This window comes from Rhinatrema bivittatum, chromosome 3 (genome assembly GCF_901001135.1).
Source record: "Rhinatrema bivittatum chromosome 3, aRhiBiv1.1, whole genome shotgun sequence".
NCBI classification, from domain to species: Eukaryota; Metazoa; Chordata; class Amphibia; order Gymnophiona; family Rhinatrematidae; genus Rhinatrema; species Rhinatrema bivittatum.
Genome location: NC_042617.1, coordinates 358,830,850 through 358,848,746, shown reverse-complemented (window position 1 = coordinate 358,848,746; position 17,897 = coordinate 358,830,850). Strand labels below are relative to the sequence as shown.

Here is a 17,897-nt window from a genome sequence, read left to right as displayed (position 1 = left end):
TCTACCAGGGCCTCAATATAATGCGGCCCCTGCTTAATTTTGACTAAGTTAGCCAAAAGCTTCCCCGCTTTACCACCAAACCTGTAAAACTTATGAAAAGTATCCATACACCAAAAAAACAGCAAAACACTTATTGTAACAATTTAAAGAATAAAGAGACTCCCTATATTGCTGCCTATTCTTTGGGGAAGGACATCCAATGCATCTGGCCCATACTTTCTGAAATTCCCGCTCCAGTTCCACTATCCTGTGATATAAAAGCTTGACCTTTCTAATACCAAAAGCCGTTATTTCCCCTCTTATCACCGCCTTTCCTGCTTCCCAATATAGCACTGGGTCCGTTTTGTGTTGCAAATTATGCTCCTCATACTCCTTCCGTTTAGCCTTAAGGAAGCTTTGAAAATCAGCGTCTCCCACTAAATGTGTTGGAAACTCCCATCTACATTGCCCTAGTTTAGGAGCCCCCAAAGAGAAATCTATCCATATCATAGAGTGGTCGGAAAATTCTGGGGGACCATTTTCTGCCCTATATATGGAAGAGAAATGAGAAGTCAGGATTAAAAAATAATCGATACGTGACATAGTGTCATGTACCCGGGAAATGTGCATATAGTCCCTCTGGTCAGGGTGCAAAACACGCTATACATCCATCAGCCCTAGTAGTTGACATAAGAAAGCTATCCCCTTTTTACGACCCAATTTAGATTTCCAATCAATTTCCGGGTCTGCCACACAATTGAGGTCCCCCGCTAAAAAAATGGGGGACCGGAGCTAATAGTGTACAACGCTCTTGTAATGTCCTGAAAAATTCAAGTGAATAAATATTAGGAGCATAAACATTGCATATTGTAATATCACGTCCATATAATTTCCCAGTAGATTACATATCTTCCTGCAGTGCCTTTGTATGTAGTTACCTGGTCAAAAGCTATATTTTTTGCCACCATAATAGCTGCTTTTTAATGAGAGTTTCACTTATAGGAACAAAGGCCTTCCCCCGCTGCGATACCGCTAATCAATAGTCTTGAAATATCACAATTTTTTGACCCTCATAGTGGAGCAGTGCTTTCTTCCTGTAAGCTTGTAAAATGTTTTCCTTTGTGAGCAAAATTCAAGTATTTTGCAATAACTGTACGTGGTCTGTTGGCCTCCTGATTCCGGGTCCCGAGTCAATGCACCCGTTCCACTGCTATATCTCCCAATTGTAGCTCCTTTAATAGCCATCCTTCCAATAATATATGAACCTCTCGGTCTGAGAGGGACTCGGGGAAACCCACGAATCTAAGGTTGTTTCACCTGGTTCTGTTTTCCAGGTCGTCGACTTTTGACTCAAGCAGTGGAACCTGTTTTTGAAGCTCGCCCTGTGCCATTTGCAGGGCCTATGCCTCACTCTCGACTGCAGATAGCCTTTGTTGCGTGTCCTCAGCCTGCACTTTAATTGTGGTTAAGAGTCTCATTGCCAGTCCGGACTTGCTGCAATAATTCCGAAAACCTACCATCCAGGGGGCAAACAACCACTTGCATTACCTCTTCTACCAGGGCTGCCTTTGCGCTATGCAATCCGGGGCTCGGTGGGCCATCCACCATCTTAGTTTCAAAAGGCCTCCCCAGTCGTTTCTTTTCCCTGCAGTTTTGACGCCATAGGACCTCCGTCCTGATGCAAAAAATAGTCTATGTGCGTCTGGGAAGCCACAAGAGCCAGTAAGATCACCCCAGTACAGTGTAAAGAGATGAAAAGTGCTATTTGGGGTGGCTGCCGAGAGTGAGAGGAGCACATGTCCTACTCCCACACGGGGTCATGAGATCTCGAAGCCAGCCTATTTTTATTCTAATCACATTGTCAAAGCTTCTTCCTTGCAGGTTAAGAGAAACTTTTTCCTCTGAACAGTCCCAGAGAAACATTCCTTCTGGCAGTTCAGAAACTTAGCTAGCTAATGAGAAGCAAATTTACAGAGCTGCAGTTAAATGATTTCCTCCTATTTCTTACTGGTTAATACTTTAGAGTCTATTTGTGTGCAGAACTAACTCTGTAGTTATTAGCAGTACAAAACCCATCAAAATACAACATAAGGTGCAGTCCACCTTATTTCCTTTTTATCTCTCCCTCTGCAAAATGTTTCCTTTCCATTTACTCAAAATCAGCAGTCCAGAGTTTCCTTTTCTCTCTCATGGGTTTCTTTTAAACATCGCTACAAAACTTTTCCTTTCCAATAACTGAAAATCAGCAATTCAGTTTCCTTTGTAGAGCAAGCCTGGAAAAATTCACTGGCTAAGCCCAGTAAAAGCTGCTTCAGGATCCTCCTCCATATCGGCCCAACTGACTTCCCTGGCTGCATCCCTCTTACTATTGCAGAAGCCTCTTGTACACCTGGAATAAGCCCTCCGTGAGGTGCTAATGACTCCACCCAATCTTGAGTCATGCCTACTCGCTGACTGCAAAGACTAAGCTGGAGTATCTGGGAAACGTAGTTCCCTGTGAAACCACCTTAACGTTCCCTTACTTTTAACCAATCCTGTTCTGATCTTATGGTTCAAGACGCTAATTCCTGTCTGTGGAGAGACTAAGACACAGACTGGTGCGTCACCACAAGGGGTATAGATATTAACTGTGCTGCAGCATTTTGCAGCAGCTGTAAAGCTCGTAATGATGTCGCAGACAGACCGATATACAGTGCATTACTGTAATTAAGCATAAGCAATATCATCGCTTGTACTACCTGCTGAAAGCCTTCAGGCTTCAGTAATGATTTTAAACCACATAAAACGCACAATTTGAAAAACCCAGACTGGGCAACAGATCCAGTTTGCTTTTTTTTCAAAAGATAGCCCTTGATCAATTATGACACCGCAGCTTTATAAACTTTTTAGACCTCTAATTTTCTTCCACTTCCTCTGTGAATCTAGGGAAGAAGATGACCAGCCATGAATCCCCAATTTCATATCACTAGTGTGGATTAGACTAGCAGACCCAAGCATCAGGTCAAAAACATGACTTGCTGAGTAGGTAGGCACAGCAACTAGTTGAAACCAATCAATGTCCTTTAAAGATGATAAATCCTGGGCTAAAAGGTCAGCTAATTAATATGTACATTCAAATTTCCCACTACCACCAAACAAACACACATACATAGAATCTAATTTACCTGTATTACCCCAGGAGGTTGGTAAATCACCAAAAACCCAATTGTAAATGAACTGCTAAACTGAAGTAGTAAACATTCAGACATCCTATGACAGCGGTGCTCACTTCCTCTCCTCAAGAGCTGCAAACATTGTCTTCAATCTATCAACAATCTCCTCAACAACCTAAATCTGGTCCTCAACTCCGCTAAGACTGAACTACTATTTATCTCCTCCAACCCAGACAACCACCCTCCGCAAACACACCACAGTTATCATCTCACCCTCACTCAAGTAAGAGATCTGGGAGTAATCCTTGACAACCGCCTTAACTTAAAGACCATGATCAATACGACTACCAAAGATTGCTTCCACAGACTACAGGTGTTGAAAAGACTCAAACCCCTCCTTTATTTACACGACTTTAGGACTGTTCTCCAATCCTTAATATTTGCAAAAATAGATTACTGCAGTGCTCTTCTCACTGGCCTTCCCAACTCATCCATCAAACCACTTCAAATGATTCAAAATGCTGCGGCCAGAATTTTAACCAACACCAACCGAAGAGAACATATTACTCCCACTCTCCGAAACCTACACTGGTTACCAATCTACCACAGAATCCTTCACAAATCTCTCACCCTGATACATAAGTCCATCCATAACTATTTTCATCTTGACCTTGAATTCCCTCTCAAACTCCATACTTCCATCAGACCAATTAGAGAAATCCATAAAGGAACGCTACAATCCCCTCCAACCAAAGCTATTCGCCTCGTCTCGACTAGGGTCCGAGCTTTTTCTTTTGCAGGTCCAAACATCTGGAATAGCCTCCCCGCAGACCTCAGGCTAGAACCATGCCTACTAACATTCAAAAAAAAACTTAAGACTTGGCTGTTCCAACAAGCCTTCTCGGATCCTTCAGACTCACAATAGACAAACAACCTATTCACGAGCTACGGAACCATGCTACTATTTTGTTGCCTATTATTATGATTATCCTAACTCCTCAGATAATATTGTTTCCTGTTTAATCTGAATCCATTACAACTTTTGTGTTTAAGTTATTGCCCTTCTTGGGCCTTCTATTCTTCTTACTTCTAAGCTGTAAAGCCTCCAAGTTTATAGTCCTTGTTTAATGTAACTTACTGCTCTCTTCTGATTATTTTGTACTGTTCCATTTCTGTTACAAGTTTTCTCTATCCCCCGTTCGATGTAAACCGATCTGATATGGTATTTAACCATGAAGTTCGGTATAGAAAAATGCTAAATAAATAAATAAATAAACAAGTCAGATGTTCAGGCTCCCCTGATGAAAATGAATTTTGCAAGTAAGGAAACATTCTTATGGCCCCCATGAAAAGGAAAGGAGAGCATTAGGGAGTGGGAGGAAACGCTCAGATGGAAGGAAGGGCACTGGTGGGGGGTGGGGGGGGTAACAGAGCTTAGGGGAGGTGATAAAAGTTCATGTTTGCAATAATTTCCTGAAGAAAGGTAGCTGGTTTGCAAACAGACAGATATCCACAAGTTGCTTTAAAGAGTTTCTCAAGCATGTGTCAAGGATCAAAATACTTCAACGCCATCAACACATATTATTTGATATTAATACCGAAACAATACAAGAGTGTGAGGAGAGGGGAGCAGGTTATATAGGGAAGGACTTGAGTGATCTGGATGCTCCTATGTTTTCAATTGTTGGATTTCAATAAACATTCTACAAAGTTTAAAAAAAAAAAAAAGACCAAAACTGAACTTAAGAACTTTTCATGAAAGAAAAACAGAGTGAAACTCAGACAATTGGCATAACAATTAACCTGTATGAACTATGCCCTATGCATGCCAGATAAATTAAATGTATCCACTTTTGCTGGAATATCCCAAATTGCAGTACCCAGTACAAAGCCAAAGGATCTTATCCTATTAAAATCTTGGTAATAGACTGAATAAAGTGACACATTTTCAGCCAGTACTGTAAGGTAACAGGGCAATCTGACCAATGTGCAACATCGTGACTACACTGATATGCAGGCACAACATTCGTTTCCAATCTGAATATACGTCTCATGTAATCCGTGAAGCGTAATTAGGCATGTTCATTTTCAGTTTATATTTTATTTCTGCTGGAAAATCCAATGCCAGGAAAAATAAAATAAAAACTGAAAATGAAGATACCTAATTAGGCCTCACGGATTACATAAGTTTAAGGCATCAGTCAGCACTCTTGACGCAATGCTTTTATTTACACCACTGAACATGTTAATTTCCTTCAAGAACAACTCTTTCCTCTATGTCTCACCTATACAATGGACAGATGTCTTCACTTCATATAAAAAAAAAATCTGTACACAGTGGCTTACATGGCACCACGCTTATAAAGATGAATATTAAAAGTCTGGCATGGGCCAAAACCGGGAGATATGCGAATGTGTCAGGCCGGCACGCACCAAGCGGATTTTAAAAGGCGCCCGCATACACACGTCTCCCGCTACATGCGCAAACGAAAAGTTCTGGGAAAAGGGACGGGGTACGGGCATTCCTGGATTTCAAATTGGCGCATAAATACTTACGTGCGCACCAAGGGGCCCTGTCATGTAACTTTACTTCTGCTTCGGAGGACATGTAAGTAATAAAATATAGAAAAATAGATCAACAGGGGATTAAAGGTAGAGGCTAACAGGGGAAATGGGAAGTTGTTAAACTAAGGTGGTTTGGAAGTCCTATCCCTTACCTGGGAAAACTGGAAATGGCATCGATGTGTGCATCTACTAAAATCCCCTCCCACTTGTGTGATAGAAGCTGCATTTGCATGCATAAGCGCATTCCCACTTAAAATTGTGCGTATGTGCGCGCACAGTTAGTCTATTTTATAACAAGCGCTCATCCCTGGACAGAGGCCAATGAACGCGAGCAATGTGCGCATGTGTGCCTGTTTAAAAGTTACCGTAATAGAGTATTGCAAAGAAGAAAGAATTTCTCGTGGTTTGAGACTTTTAAAAGAAACAGTTTTGTTGAAAGTTGGAATTTTATCTTAAATAAATGTTCCCTGGATTTCATGGTTTTTAATTATTGAAACCACTAAGCAATTAGCCAACCAATTAAAACAGCTGGATTAGAAGCTTCCATCTTTAAAAATCAGAAACAAATTTCCAATTTGTTTGATTCCAACTTCGAGGATCTTCAGAAATCTATTGATCATTTTAGAACAGAACTTAGCAAACTAACTAAATTTTTATAAGACGAACATGACTACAAGAGAGGCTCGACAGAACCTTGGAGTTCTACCAACAAATAAGAAGAATAATAGTCATACAGCTTTTGAATCTTCTTTTGAAGATTTTCCAGAAGGTGAAGAAGTTCCACAAACTGTGTCTTCTCAAACTCCAACAGACTGGGGGAAAGGAATCATACCAACTGGAAAACTTGCAGGATATGCCCAGTGCAGAAAATATAGACTGTACGAAACACTTAGAAGCAGTTGTGATTAATCTGTCTGACCATCCACTGTCTGTTTCTGAGACAGCAGTATTGTCAACAGGTTTTTCATTTTTCCCTACTACTGCTTCTGATGCATTCCAATTACATGTGGATTTCAAAGATTCATTCATTCTATTTCTCTGAAAATGTTTTCTTCACAGCAATCTTTCAGCCCGATCCAGTAAAGTCCGTGGGAGAGCGGACTAACGCCCGCTCTCCCGGCGCGCGCACCGGCCCCTCGCCGGTGCGAGCGATCCAGTATTTAAATTAGGCGACGCGGTGCAAACGAGGAAAAGGAGGCGCTAGGGACACTAGCGCGTCCCTAGCGCCTCCTTTTGGCCTGGAGCGGCGGCTGTCAGCGGGTTTGACAGCCGACGCTCAATTTTGCCGGCGTCGGTTCTCGAGCCCGCTGACAGCCACGGGCTCGGAAACCGGACGCCAGCAAAATTGAGCGTCCGGTTTTCGGCCCGACAGCCGCAGGCCGAATTCAAAATTTTTTTTTTTTTTTTTTTTTACTTTTTTTTTTACTTTTGGGGACCTCCGACTTAATATCGCTATGATATTAAGTCGGAGGGTGCACAGAAAAGCAGTTTTTACTGCTTTTCTGTGCACTTCCCTGGCGCCGGAAGAAATTAGCGCCGACCTTTGGGCGGCGCTAATTTCTTAGAGTAAAATGTGCGGCTTGGCTGCACATTTTACTTACTGGATCGCTCGGGAATACCTAATAGGGCCATCAACATGCATTTGCATGTTGAGGGCGCTATTAGGTGCCGCGGGTGGGCCGCGTGTTTTCCTCCCCTTACTGAATAAGGGGTAAGGGAAAACACGCGTCCAGAGCAGGGTGACAGTGCGCTCCGACGGAGCACACTTTACTGGATCGACCTGTGTATCAGGTATGTCTACATCATTGGTTAAAAAAAAAAAAAAACCTGATCTGAGTGCCTCCAGGTCTTTTGGATCTAGTTATTCAGACTTTTAGGAAGTTAGTCTTTTCTTACAGCTGCACAATTTAGACGCCCATAGCAAGGGATGCATTATCAAGCTTGAATCACACCATTGCAAGAGGATTGATAATTTCTCTCTGCCTGAATGAGCAGCTCTTAAAACTTTGAAAGTAGATCATACCATAGTCATTAAGCCAGAGTGGTTTTATAGTTATACTGAACCTCTCTGATTTTATGAACAAAATTCACAGTCAACTTTCCAATGTTCAATGTTATAAGACTTTGCACATGGAGCCAACCAAGTCCTTACAGAATACCATAAGGCAGGTTACATGATGTGCAATAACCTTCATTAAAGATACTATTTGTTTTTTTAAATATCTTGCGTTTAAGGAAGATGGCACTGATCAATATTTGAGTTGTCGAGTAAATCGCACACAGTACACCTATTAGTTTTATCATACACGATGCAATATGGTGCACCCAGCTTTGGGCACGCTAGACTAGCAACCAATGAAGTAAGGAGATTAGCATGCCCAAAACATGCACTCTTAACAAATGTGTACCCGACAGGGCCCATCACATGTAAATTCAGTTTAGATGAGGATATTAGCTATTACCGCCCGATGCAGGAAAGCACTGGACACCCAACACAGATTTTAACATGAGAAACATAAAAATTATGGTCCTCTGAGTTGCGATAAGTGTGTCCTCCTCTTTAGTAACATTGTGACTCTAATCTATTGTTTGCAGTGGAGAAAAATAAATATATATTGACAATCAAAAAGAAACCCGTCTTTTCTTACAGCCGCACATTTTAGACACCCATAGCAAGGGAGCATCTAATATAATACACTTCAGCAAATAACAAAAAAGATGTAGGATCAAAACAGACGCTTGAATCGAGCACCCACTGCAATAAACTACTTTTGAGAGCTATAAAAAACACACAGTCCTCCCTTAGCATGTCCTTTTTTACACCGCTTCATTTAAATACTGCATCAGACGCCTAAATAATGTGGCTGAGCTTGTAGCACATCCTAGTGCATCGGCCTGTCAGCACATTGGTGTTGACTAAAAATTATTTCATCATTGAAGAAACTCATCAGAATTTGGGTACTGCCACAGGTGCCACTATGGCTCCTTCATTGGTTAATCTGTTTATGCCTGTAGTTGAGGATACGTGGATTGCTCATACCCATTTTATATATCAGATCAGGATGTGAAAGATCACTTTTTATTATGAGGTACAATCCAAGAAGTTCAATCATTCGACCATTGGATTAAATCATGTGATCAGCATATTCAGTTTCCCATGGATTATCATTTAGCATTTTTATCCTGTTTGGATGTGTTCGCAAAAGCATCTCTTTTCAGAAAGCCTACTGATCAAAATTTTTTTTTTTTGCATGTATCTAGTTTTCTTCCTCATTTGAAAGAGAATTTACCCTTTTCACAGTTTTTATTTATTCACTGAAATTGCTCTAATATTAGGAATTTAAGTAATAATCTCATGTGCTTTCTGTTAAATTGTTAGAGAGGTTATTCACAGTCTTGATGAAAAAAAGGCTACAAGCTTGCTTTACTTTCCAACATAAAGTTATCATCCAGTACTTCCACTGTTTTCTGCTGAAGAAGTTCTTACTTTTGTTTTACGCTACTCTCGTTTGACATCTAAAAATGTCAAGGATTATTAAGAAGCAGCCACCTTTGTTGAAATTACATCCATATTTAAAAGGTAGATGGGTTGGCTTTGCATACACCAGGTCTAGGAATATATATGTACGTTTTTAATTATCATGAATGTTCTCTTGTACCTCCCTCTGAACTATGAAAGGGCGAGTAACAAATATAAATAAGGGAGATTATGTCACCATTGACATTAGAGCCTGTTCTAATATCTAAATTACAAACGTTGGCTAATGAACCATTTTATGGATATTTCAGATGTGGTAAATGTTTAATTTGCACAAATGCTTTTCAACCCAAGGATTTCATTAAGCCAATGGATAATCATAGATTTGTTGCACAGCATTTCACTACCTGCACATCAGGCTATGTTATCTATATTGTCTTCTGCTCTTGCTCAATTTTGTATATGGTCAAGTCTAAGAGGACTTTGAGGACACATTGTGTTGCCAAATCTAGTTATTCAACTTCATAAAAAAACAGCTCCAAAAATGGACATCATTCAAAGAAATGAAGCCCATTTAATTGCTGTATTCAAACCCCAAGTTTTCAAAGTTTTTAAACGGAAAATCCACATTTGTTTCAGTTGAACCAATAACCTATCCCTACTCCCCCTCCAATGTCCGGCCTAACAATGTCTATTACAAAAAGTATCAGCAAAGAAAAATCATGTTGTTGGTTAATGAACCAGTTGTTTATGTGGTGGGGTTTTTTTAATTTATACTTAAGTTTTATATCACTTATGATACAATATTACAAATACATCAAGTAACTTTTTAAAGACATACCTATTCATTAAGAAGCCCATATAATAGAGGGGGACAGATTACACCAACTGAATATAATAAAAAAAGGAAAAACAAATAATCCAACTCCGGACACGCCTTATCCCAGTCTCAAACCCAACATATTTATTAAGTCTTATTGATTAGAAATACTTCTAAATGTGCTGTATTTGTACCTGAAAGTAACTCACACACTTACAGGGGAACTTAAAAATGAAGCTCCTATGGCCAAAACACAGGATTTCAAGTTGTTCCTTTTAACCGTGTTTCCTGCGAAACATATTGGAAAACTGAATCTTTTGTCCACAAAATTCACTCTCCTTATATTTAAAATAGTGGTAAAAGAAAATATCCTTATCAGAATCTAGTGCAAATGTATTGACAAAAGTAGCTCTTGTTATGTTATCGAATTCAAAAAGAGTGATAGGTCAGAGCTAGATATCGGGGCTAAAATATCTGAAGCCCCTTCTTCCAAACCTCTTCTTGGTAGGCAAATAGAAGCAATTAGATAAGGAATTCTTATCCGGAGAAAATTAAATAGCTCGGTTCAAGATAGAAAGTGAGTCATAGGAAAATACAATAAACAGATTCCTAGAAGGTAAACTATTCTCCATTATCACACATTTCTGATCAATAATTAAATTATTTTAATGCATGTGGAGGAAGCTAATTGCAGGTTAGAGACTACTCTAATTGGAAATTCTTGTTTCCAAATCTAAAAATTTCAATGAGGCACCTGCAGTATAATTACATAATTGGCTCACAACATTCGATAAATTATCAGTCCTAGATATTGTTCTCCACATGTCTCTTAAGGATCTCTCTGCTGGCTTGACAAGAAAACTCATCACAGAGCCCTCCGTAGGTAAAGTTAAACACACCAGGTCCGGGATAGAGCAGCCAGCTCTATTCGGGGCTATTGTAATCTCGGACAGGGATGGAACAAGTTCCTCAGATCTGATTGTCTGTGTATTCCCAGAAGAGTCCATCTCCCTTAAATCCCCCTGAACTTCTTGAGAGCCATCACAGCTCTGGGGATTGTTAGAAGCTTAAATGTCAATGCTGGGGTGTCCCATCAACATGCCTGATGGAGTTTGAAACATAGGTGGCAGAGTATGCACTTCAGGAGAAAAGGAGATCTCGGCTAATTCAGGACTCAAAACTTGTAGTATTGAATTAGCTCTTTGGACATGCAAGTCCTTAGGTCCACGCATTAAAGTGGGGGCTGATCCAGTCACCGATATCTTCCCTTTCCTCTTTTGCCCCATAACGCCGGCAGCGGGGAAAAAAGAAAAACAGAAAAAGGGGCGTGCCACTTAGACATGCCAGCAGCAGCACACCGCTCTGTGCCGCTATTTGAAGACCTCCAGATCCAGCTGATAACCAACATGGGTGGCCTCAGATGTGCCTGCGACTCGATCTCCCTCAATGCCTCCGGGTCTCAGGTAGAAGAAAGGCAGTTGTCTCCACTCACTGTGCTGTGCACCGCTATTTGAAAGCCCCCGGGTCCAGATGATAACCAACATAGGTGGCCTCAGATGTGCCTGCAGCTCGATCTCCCCTCAAATCCTCCAGGTCCCAGGTAGGAGAAAGGCAGCTGTTCCCCTATGTGGTGTTTTTAATAAAAATGAGTCACTGCCATGTTTAAGCATTTTCTTGAATGAAGTAACAGTTGAAAGTTGTGTTCTATTATTAAGAGTTTGATGTTCTTGAATTTATTTAGTGCTGTAAGTATATAAAAACATGATAGTAGTATTTTTGTAGCATTAATTAATAAATAATAATTACTATCAGGCCAATACAGTACAGTGCGCTCTGACGGAGCGCACTGTTAGCCTGCTCTTGGTCGCACGTTTTCCCTTACCCCTTATTCAGTAAGGGGAGGAAAATGCGCGTCCAACCCGCGGCACCTAATAGCACCCTCAACACGCAAATGCATGTTGATGGCCCTATTAGGTATGCGTGCGGGATTCAGAAAGTAAAATGTGCAGCCAAGCCGCACATTTTACTTTCAGAAATTAGCGCCGACCCAAACGTAGGCGCTAATTTCTTCCGGACCCGGAAAAGTGCACAGAAAAGCAGTAAAAACTGCTTTTCTGTGCACCCTCCGACTTAATATCATGGCGATATTAAGTCGGAGGTCCCGAAGAGTAGAAAAAGTTTAAAAAATAAATAAATAAATACATTTTTAATTCGGCCCGCGGCTGTTGGGCCGAAAACCGGACGCTCAATTTTGCCGGCGTCCAGTTTCCGAGCCCATGGCTGTCAGCGGGCTCGAGAACCGATGCTGGCAAAATTGAGCGTTGGCGGTTAAACCTGCCGCTCCTGTCAAAAAGGAGGCGCTAGGGATGCGCTAGTGTCCCTAGCGCCTCCTTTTGCCCATTTTTACCACCGGGCCTAATTTAAATACAGAATCGCACGCACCGGCAAGTGGCCGGGGCGGTCGCCCACTCTCCCGCGGACTTTACTGTATCGGCCTTATGTTTGCTGTTTAGGTTAAGCTCTGAAGCAGCTATGTGTGGCACTGGTCAACATCAGCTTCTGTTTTAGCAATCTTTTTGCACATTTGGCTGAAGTGAAGATGTGTCACTGACTTTTCAGATAAGTTTTTTTCATTATAGTTTTCATGAATATGTGGCAATAAAAAGCACCTTTTATATGTGTGTCAAAATAGCCATATCAATAAAGTGTTACTATTATTAAATGAGAATTTTCTGACTGATGAGTGTAAAAAAGTGAATGCCACAGATGATTCTTACAAGCAATAGCATACAAATATTTCTCAAGTTTTTTTCCTTTTTTAATACTTGTAATTAATCAAGCACTATTTTGGAAACTTGAGATCAATGTTTTTTTGTGTCTACTTATAACACTCAAATTTCCAAGAAACATAAATTAAAACTGAAAATGAAGGTCCCTAGATAGAATACCCCACCTAATTTGAATTGTTTATGGTTTATTTATAACCTGCATAAAATCCCTGAACAGCTCACATAAAGGACATGCACAATAAAAGTTCAGTATATAAAAACATAGCTATTTTCAGTTACATTTGCAGAAACTGAAGTTTTGTTAACCCTATTACAATATCCTCTCATTATTCATCAGCTAGACTGTATATTAGTTTTTTATCCAAAGTTTTAAAAATGCCTATATTTCAGCTTTATTTACACATTCTTATATTCTGCTGATTCCAATGTGATTGTTCATAACAGATTACAATAAGACATTCATAAAAACATAAAAACTTAGATATATAGGAGGTACATGGCTCCTGGCTTCTTTATCAAATGTAGGAGTTGTATCTTATACAGTTTGGACAGAAGTCTCTTAGTATCAGGGCAACCTTATATAACAGTTGAAATAGAGTTTCCTCTCTCTCAAATGATAAGATTTCCCTTCTGATCCAAAAAGAGTCAATAGCACATAACCATAAAACTCCAAGAAGTATATATGAAATGGTCCAGAAGAGCCACAAAAACGATGAGGCACTGTTGTTCAAGCATTTGGCTCAAGCAATATGTGTGATAGAACAAACTGACAAACTAAATAGTAGCAAATCACTATGTTCTGGTTGCATTCTCTCCAAAGTTCTGAAGGCACTCGGATATGAAACTCAGAAAACTAAAATGTCATGGGATAGGAGTCAATGCCCTATTGTGGACTGGTAGCTAATTAAAGGATAAGAAACAAAGGAGTAGGACTAAATAGTGAGATTCCCAATGCAGAAAAGTGAACACTGGAGTGCCCCAGGGACCAGCATCAACATTCCATTAATAATCTGGAGGAAAGTATTGTGGTTGCCAGGTTAGTCCACTTGACTATATAGAAATAAAGATCAAGTTGTTGAAGATACCATTTTATTAATGATCAGGAAAACAGAGCAATGAGTGAGATTAAGGCAATTGGTGTAGCTGGATTTAAGAAAAGGTTTGGACAAATTCCTGGAGAAGAAGTCAATAAACTTATTAACAAAGTTGACTTAAGAAATAACTGCTACTTGTCATTACACGATAGCAGCATGGGATCTACTTGCTGTTTGGCATCTTACCAGGTACTTGTGACTTGGATTGGCCACTGTTGGAAACAGGCTTGATGGACCTTTGATCTGACCCAGTATATAAAGTTCTTATGTTCAGATGACAAATATTTTATTCTAAGTAGTTAAACCGTGAGCAGTCTTCCAGAACTACAATAAGGAATTGCAAAAAGGCTTTGTGAGGAGAAACAGAAGATCGAATTTAATGTGGAGAAATGCAAACAGATGCACATGGGGAAAAATAATCTTATGAATATGTACATAATACTCAAGGTGAGTAACAGCTATAAGGGGGACATTTTTGCTACACCAGATTAACACAGCTATCCCTCAGAAAATCCGAATCATTCAAGAGAAAAGGGCCTTAGATTCATTGGGGCAGATTTTCAAAGGGGTACGCGTGTACCCCCCGAAAACCTGCCCCAAGCTCCCCTTGCGCGCGCCGAGCCTATGCTGCATAGGCTGCCGGTGCGCACAAAGCCCCGGGACGCGCGTAAGTTCTGGGGCTTTCCTGGGAGCGTGTTGCAGCCAGCATGTCATTGGGGGCGTTCCGGGGGCGGGGCCGCAGCCTCCGGAAAAGCCCCTGGACCGGAACATGGCGTGCGGGCAGCCGGCCTGGTGCGTGCAAGTTACGCCTGCCTCGGGCAGGCGTAACTTTTCGAACAAAGGTAGGGGGAGGTTTAGATAGGGCTGGGGGGGTTAGGTAGGGGAAGGGAAGGTGCGGGGTGGTGGAGGGAACGGAGGCAGGCTGTGAGGCTCGGTGCACGCAGGCTGTCGATTTTGCGCAGCCTTGCACACGCCGACCCCGGATTTTGTTTGTGCCGGTCGCGAGAACAAAAGTACGCACGGGCGTAGTTTTTTAAAATCTGCCCCATTGTGAACAACACACTGAAATTCTCAGTTCAGTGTACAGCAGTAGTTAAAAAAGCAAATAGAACATTGGGAATTATTTAGAAAGGAATACAAAGCAACACCATAACTAGCATGATCCTGTATCAATCCATAGTGTGACCAAGGCTTGAGTACTGCGTACAGTTTTGGTTGCCCATCTCAAAGAAATAAAAGAATTAGAAAGGTTACAAAGGCAACAAATATTATCAGGGATACAGAACTGCTCCTTTATAAAGAAAGGCTTGACAGATTAGGGCTCTTCATCTTGGAGAAGAGATAATACAAATGACAGAAATTTATAAAATCATGCATAGTGTGAAACAAATTAATAGGGGATAGTTATTTACCTTTTCAAATAGTACTAGAACTAGAGGACACGCCATGAAACTAACTGATCTTAAAAAAAATTAAATAAGGATTTTTTCAGTCAACACACAAACTGTGGAATTTGCTGCCACATGAGGTGTTCAAGGCTAGTTGAATATATAGCATTTAAAAACAAGTTTTGGACGAATTCCTGAAAAAAACTATATTACTGGACAGATAAGGTGCATCAGCTCTTACTGCTGGGAGTTAACAACAGGGAATAAACAGATCGCCTCAGAGTCTTCAGGTTCTTCCAAGTGACCCAGACTGGCTACTGTGGGGGAGAGGATGCTGGGTTCAATGGATCACTGATCCAACGCAGCATAGTACTTATTTTATTCTTACAACATTAAACTTCTAAAGGAAACAGGTTTTAGAACGATAAAGATATAACTGCATTGGGATATTCGCTTACCAGGAAAAGTACTACTCTACGGTTGGGAAAAATACTTTCTTCACTTTGCGCTAGAATTGGTTACTGAGCTGGTGCACAATTAAACCTGACTGATCCCTGAACAACTTTTAACGTATAAAGCGAATACAAAACTGCAGTGGTTTCGCCCCTTTACATAATTTAAACAGTTTAAAATAAAATAACACGTCCAATAATATAGTTTTGGGGTTAAAGTTGACACATGGCACAAGCATGCTGCACTTTTTCCGATCGCTTCGGCGCAGCAATGTCTAAATCAAGCCAACACTGCCTCCACGTGGGGTTTCCTCTGCACCGAACCACGCGGCAACTTTTATCGGAGGGGAGAATTTAAAAGGCAAAGAATCGGAGGCGGGGGTGTGCGGATTCCCTCTTACCTGCCACGGGCTGTCCCCTCCTCGGGCAGGTCAGCCACCGCGGCGGGATCTTGTTCTGCGCCATGGACCGTCGGCTGTCAGCCCGAGGCCCGGGCTCGGCTCCTGGAGAGCCGCTGCCTTCCTTCCTTCCTTCCTTCCCGCCTTTGTTAACCTCGATGTGACGCCGCTTCTTCGCGGACCCGGCCTAGGCGCTCTGGCTCCAGCGAACTCACACTTCAGACCGCCCAGCAGCTACTACTTCATTCAGAGGGGAACTACCGCCGCGCGCTTACCCAGCGTGCACTGGGGCAGGCCTCTGCTTCCGGGCTAAGCGGGGTCACTTCCTGCCAAGCGGAACACGTTAACCCTTTCACGGCCGACCAGCGCGCTTGTCAATTTTCAGCCTGACCGTGCCGAGGAAGCGAAGGACTGTGTGCCCCCCCCCCCCCCCCCAACCTTGCTGAATAGTTTCGTTTTTGAAATTTCCTTTAGCTGATTTCAACAACCCAACCCTCTCTCCGCTCTTTTTTTTTTTGTAGTGGTTCCTCCAGACACCGATTGAGTGTGCTGTTTCTTGGCTCTTTTTTCCTCTTTTGGTCCTGTTCTTGGACATTTTGATGTTGTACTGATATCTGCTATTTCTGATGGTGTTTTAAAATAACCTCTGAGCTTTGTATTCAGTCGGAGGGGTGGAGGCGTTGCTTTCTTCTTGCTCTTTTGGGCTCGCTATTCCGTCGGACCAGACTACATACAGGGTGATGAGAGAAGGTGAGCCTTGTTACCCATTTTCACTCTACTTTCCAAAAGGAAGAAGGCTTATGAAGTCTCCAGATTATGTTAATGTTTTCTGTGTGCGTCTTCAGTTATACCCATGAGCTTGTATGTTTAGTGTGATATCCACATCAAATTTTCAATAAACGTCAGGAGGTGTTTTGGATTCGTATGTATGCCTGCTCCGGAAAATAGACTTTATTAGATCTACTTGGATCTTCTTGTTATCTCTTCATCTCCCTTTTCTGACTACTCCAACCAGTGCTTGGTACTCTTTATTTATTTATGTATTTATTTAGATTTGGCTTGGACCTTCTACAGTCAGATAAAGTAGGTATTTCCCTTTCTCCAGAAGGCCCACAATCTAAGTTTATACCTGAACCAACGGAGGGTGAAGTGACTTGCCCAAAGTCGTATAAAAAAGAAAAGAAAGGTTGGGGCCAGCAGCAGCCTCTGCATTCAGTGGGGGGGAAAAAGCAGGTTCAAAAAAGTTCTGGGTCAGCAATCTGGTTCTACTTCACATAACTGGAAGTAAGAAGGTGGCTGGGACCTACAGGCTGGTTAGTCTGACCTCTGTGATGAATACATTAATGGAATCGCTGTTGAAATGGAGGATAGAGCAGTTTCTGGAATCCAAATGGATTATAAGATCCGAGGCAGAATGATCTTACCAGAGGTAATTTTTTTAATTAGATGGCCAGAGAGTTGTAGTGGGAAAAGTGTTAGATGTATGTACTTTGATTTCAGTAAGGACTTTGACACAGTTCCCCATAGGCACAAATAAAATGAGTGCCCTTTGTATGGGCACTAAAGTAACTGACTGGATTAGAAACTGGCTGAGTGAGAGATGAAATGGAGAGGTAAATGAAGTTCACTCTCAGGAGATGGGCATTACTAGTGATGTATCGAAGCGCTCGTCCTTGGACAACTTCTTTTCAACATTTTCATAAGCGATATTGTGGAAGGACTATCTGAAAAGGTTTGCTTTTTTTGTGGACATACCAAAATCTGCAACAGGGTAGACAGCCA

The 17,897-nt window shown here is 41.4% G+C and overlaps 1 protein-coding gene across 2 annotated transcripts in view; it reads right to left on the bottom strand.

Annotated features, from left to right (window-relative positions):
- RNGTT (RNA guanylyltransferase and 5'-phosphatase) overlaps positions 1-16,456 on the bottom strand; it is a 1,209,919-nt gene extending 1,193,463 nt beyond the window's left edge. The window contains exon 1 of one of the 2 annotated variants that reach the window (XM_029595427.1): positions 16,119-16,456. In XM_029595427.1, coding sequence (XP_029451287.1) covers positions 16,119-16,182 — 64 coding nt within the window. In that variant the 5' untranslated portion in view covers positions 16,183-16,456. The remainder of the gene's footprint in view (positions 1-16,118) is intronic. The other variant, XM_029595426.1, reaches the window with a different exon arrangement.
- Between the last annotated feature and the right edge of the window lie 1,441 nt (positions 16,457-17,897).